Here is a 1919-nt window from a genome sequence, read left to right on the forward strand (position 1 = left end):
TGCCCCCCTTCATCAAAACAGTCAAAATGAAAGTTGGATACTACCAATAGAGTGACACCCCCAAAACCAAGTCACAAAACAAGTATAAAACCAAAGAAGATTGTACTAGTCGAGTGAATGAACCAGATGAATAAAACTAAAGTCTACCTCTCTTCAGGGTACTATAGTATGTATAAAGTATAGTCTTAATAACCATTCACTTAGTCCTTAAATAGTCGAAATGTTCACGCTAAAAGGTGAGACCTACCAAAGATTCTCTGTTAGGGGGGGGTTTCGTAATCCAACAATGGTCGATAGTTTTAACGTAAAAGAGTTTGGAGATCTAAACAATAGTTGATTGTTTAAATAAAGATAAAAGGTCACAATGAGTGACAAGATCCGGAGGATCTAGAAATGAAACATCACCCACGGATGGTCTGGTGGCAGTGGTTCCCTCGGAGACAATACTATCACAAACCAAAACTCATGCGGTAGGACGACTGACACACACAATTATATGAATAGTTTATACGGGAAGTGTGTTAACTGGAGTTGTCTCTTTAGAAGACCCTCTCGTTCCGACACAAGAAGGAGATATACCTTGACCAATACTCATTCATAAATGACACTAACTATAGAGAATAATACCAAACTACAGTGATCAGATTGGACGGCGCATTCCTAAAAAATCACTACCCCAAAGTGGAGCGTTTTACTCGTTGGATCCATGATCTATGGATGGGAGGTGTCAGGGTGTGGGTGATAAAATTTGCCGGAGTGGATCGGATCTCATTCCGACCACAAATTATTGGTCGGTTGTGGGTGTGTTCACCATGTTCACCGGTGTTTGGTGGTATATGTCTTTGATTTGTGATTTTGTGAGGTATAACGCGCCCGACGGTTGGTGAACGATTGTAGAAACTAGGTAAAATTAAAGGATAGCATGAGAGAGTAGGAAAGGTTCGAAGTCAATGGTACCCGTTCCCCGAGTACGAGTGACGCATAATCTGGGCTTTTATGGAAGAATGTTTTCGTTAGGACGGGTGGTTTAATTTTACTGGTTAAAGTTTTGCGTGTTCTAACTCTGCCTAAACCCCCCCCCAAAAAAAAAAAAAAAAAAAAAAACTCTTGAAAAAAGAAAAGCTACTTACAAAGTCAACCCTGTCCTCTGTTAGCCAATGAAAAGCTTTCAAAAACAACAGCAGGGTAAACAATGCCACAAACTTGGGACTGAAATCATCTTTGAATACTGTGAAGGCAAGGCAAGTTTCTGTTACTGCATACCAGGATCTTTCCATCAAGTGCTGAAAATAATTTAATCAGAAGTTAGGAAAGTGCATTTCATGAGCAAAGTTATATTGTAGGTGAAAGTAATAATTTCTTTAGACAAAATTAGCCGCTTATCTAAAATATGGTGGTTACAAATTGTTTATTTTTACTTTGATACAAACCTCAAACTCTGCTGCTCTTAATTGTCCAAAGAAAATCTTCTTCACTAGTTTGCCTGCGAGAATCACCAATATGAGGGCTTGAATGTATATCACCTGAAAAAAGAAAGTGAAATTAAATTTTTTGGATATGGGCGATTTACAAATAATACAAATCATGTTCATTATTTATCAGATGTGCTTCCTTCAAGAAAAAGGTATTCTCATAAAAAAATCTATTGACATGAATTTACCTACATCTCTTGAAACATAATTCAAATTCTGTGTCAAAATATCAATCATGTTTTTTTTTTTTTTTTTCTTTTTTTTTTAATTTTGATGGAGGCAAAAGTCACAATCAGCCTTACAGTGTTAATTTCTACAATTATAATCATCATAAAATAAATGTATTCTCATTAATATTTACACAATATTAGAATCATAATGAGCAGGAAATATGATTTTCATGGCTGACAGGGTTATGGATGAGGTTGTCTAGTGTTTGACAAGGTA

The 1919-nt window shown here is 36.4% G+C and overlaps 1 protein-coding gene across 1 annotated transcript in view; it reads right to left on the bottom strand.

Annotated features, from left to right (window-relative positions):
• The window catches only part of LOC103523559 (E3 ubiquitin-protein ligase synoviolin B-like), a gene marked incomplete at both ends in the record, with an annotated part of 10413 nt that extends 8890 nt beyond the window's left edge, over positions 1-1523 (bottom strand). The window contains 2 exons of the mRNA XM_008488594.1: positions 1131-1283; positions 1431-1523. Coding sequence (XP_008486816.1) covers positions 1131-1283; positions 1431-1523 — 246 coding nt within the window. The remainder of the gene's footprint in view (positions 1-1130; positions 1284-1430) is intronic.
• Between the last annotated feature and the right edge of the window lie 396 nt (positions 1524-1919).

The sequence above is a fragment of the Diaphorina citri genome, unplaced genomic scaffold (genome assembly GCF_000475195.1).
Source record: "Diaphorina citri unplaced genomic scaffold, Diaci psyllid genome assembly version 1.1 scaffold26682, whole genome shotgun sequence".
Classification (NCBI taxonomy): domain Eukaryota; kingdom Metazoa; phylum Arthropoda; class Insecta; order Hemiptera; family Psyllidae; genus Diaphorina; species Diaphorina citri.